The sequence below is a fragment of the Nanorana parkeri genome, unplaced genomic scaffold, assembly GCF_000935625.1.
Source record: "Nanorana parkeri isolate BGI_ZX_2015 unplaced genomic scaffold, ASM93562v1 scaffold2564, whole genome shotgun sequence".
Lineage (NCBI taxonomy): Eukaryota > Metazoa > Chordata > Amphibia > Anura > Dicroglossidae > Nanorana > Nanorana parkeri.
Genome location: NW_017308832.1, coordinates 73,840 through 75,998, shown reverse-complemented (window position 1 = coordinate 75,998; position 2,159 = coordinate 73,840). Strand labels below are relative to the sequence as shown.

Genomic DNA, 2,159 nt, shown 5'->3' with positions numbered 1-2,159 from the left:
AGTGGTATAGCCCGTCATGCCCACACAAATCCCCCTGTATTCTGTGCCACGGGACCCTTCCTCTCAAACTCTGCCTATGTAGTGACTACACCTCCGGAATCCAGGGCTGTTGGGGGTTTCTGGAGGTTATGTGGACCCACCCATGAGATATTTGCTCTGAGCCCACCCATGCTGATCTCCTCCACACCATCAGAAATTATACTATTCCCTTCTGCCCTCTGATTGACAGTTGTGCCAACCAATGAGAGCTCACAGTACATTTCCATGCAGGCAGAACTTGCCCAGAGGAGAGGGAAATATTAGAGTGGCACCTCCTTAGGCAGTGGGCAGCCAGTATGGACATGCTGAAGAAGGCAACGGGGGACCTCTGGCCAGAGGGGCCTTCTTACATCTATAAACGTCATTCAGCACGTGGGTCTTGGCTCACCTGGATGAGATTGGCGCAGCCCGGCAGGCCGTTATGCGTTGGGATCTCGTTGGTGTTGTGCATGGTGTCTATGTAGTTGGAGTCTTTAGTTTTGGCCTTGGAGAGGACAGACGAGGAGGACGTCGTGCTGTGTACCGGAGGGTCGGGGTGCAGCTTGACATCGGTGCCGTTACCGAAGGCCTGGATGGCGTTTCCTGGAGAGAGAAATCAAAACAGTCATACAGGAGAAAAAGACAGAGCAAGTGGACCTGTCATGGAATACGCAGTATAAGCCACAGGGCCCCTTCTATCGGTCACATGACTCGGAGTATCAACACGTTGGCCTTCAAAAATCTTCCAACTGCAAAAGGAAAGCGTCTTTTCCCCATACAGGTAACCCTAAAGCAGCAGCATTCTGGTACCCAGAAAAGATCTCTTGCGTGGAAAATCAGATTACACAGAAAGCTGAATGATTTAGAGAAGGGACACACCCCCCCCCCCCCCCCCCCCCCCGCGCTTCTTTGCTTGCTGGAGAACCTGTCCCAATCACTTTTGTTCCCCCCAGTGATTTGAGGAAAGACAGAGGGGGGAATTCATCAAATTTGGAGCAGCTGTGTAGGCCAACCAATCAGCTTCTCTCTTCAGTTTCTTCAGTTAAAGGAGAACTACGGGGTCAGGGCTTTTCCCCATAGTTCTCCTTAGGGTGACGGGAGGACACAAACTAGCGTCCTCCCGTCACCCTAGGATCAGTATATAGGGAGCTACAGCCCGCGGTATACTGAGACGCCGCAGCTGAAGGCGGATCCCGACAATTATGTCTGGATCCGCCCACCTGCGTGACTGACAGCTGGCTCTGCCTATCTAGCTGTACCCGCCCCCCTCCCCTGCCCGTTCCGCCAGTCAGCGCTGGAGGATGGGAACGGGGAGGGGGGAATCCAGCCCCTCCCCTGTCACAGCAGAGAGCCGTGACAGGATCGAGAGGTGAGCGAGCGCCGGTATGTGTTCGCTCACCTCCCGATCTACAGAGCCGACCTGTGACAGTCTCATTGTCACAGGTCGGCTAGAACTATGAGGTGAGTGAGAAGCACCCCCCGCCGCATAGTTCTCTTTTTAAGATTTGAAAATGAAAGAGAGAAGCTGATTGGCTGCGGTGCAGAGTATTCCAGTGCTGCTCATCTACCAACTCCCCTGAACATCGGTATTGTTGGACCTGCTGGGTAACTGTGACACCTCGGGCAGGATCAGCTGTACATGTCTGTCTTGAAATGGGCAATCAAAAGGCTTCTAAATTGCTTCCCCCCCTTAGGCCCCGTTCACACTGAGCGGTTCAGCGCGTGATTTTTGCGCATGTTTCCGCGCAATGTCGCTCTATGCAGCTCGTCCAATGCATTTCAATGGAGCTGTTCACATCTCACAGCTCAATGTCGCCTGTAGCTCGTCGCTCGTACACGACCCTTTTTTCCCCGCGGATGTCGCGAGTGATTCGGCTCCAATAGACTCAATGGTGTCGTGCAAAATCGCGCATTACCGGCGATATGGCGTGACTTGGTCGGCGTGCCCAATGTATCAGCGACGAAGTCCCGCCCCCAAAAACGCGCTACGCAGCATGATAAAATGTGCAACGTCGCTCAATATCGCACAATGAAGCTCATAGCCGAAATCACGCGGGAAAAAACGCGCAATATCCGTGTCGCTCAGTGCAGGGGCGCCCCGAGGCTGGGTGACACCCGGAGCGGTGTCCGAGTGTCACCCC

At 54.0% G+C, this 2,159-nt stretch overlaps 1 protein-coding gene across 1 annotated transcript in view; it reads right to left on the bottom strand.

Annotated features, from left to right (window-relative positions):
* Window positions 1–2,159, bottom strand: part of LOC108801931 (GDNF family receptor alpha-1-like) — a 39,464-nt gene that overhangs the window by 6,233 nt on the left and 31,072 nt on the right. Inside the window, exon 6 of the mRNA XM_018573838.1 lies at window positions 428–621. Within this exon, the coding sequence (XP_018429340.1) occupies window positions 428–621 (194 nt within the window). The remainder of the gene's footprint in view (window positions 1–427; window positions 622–2,159) is intronic.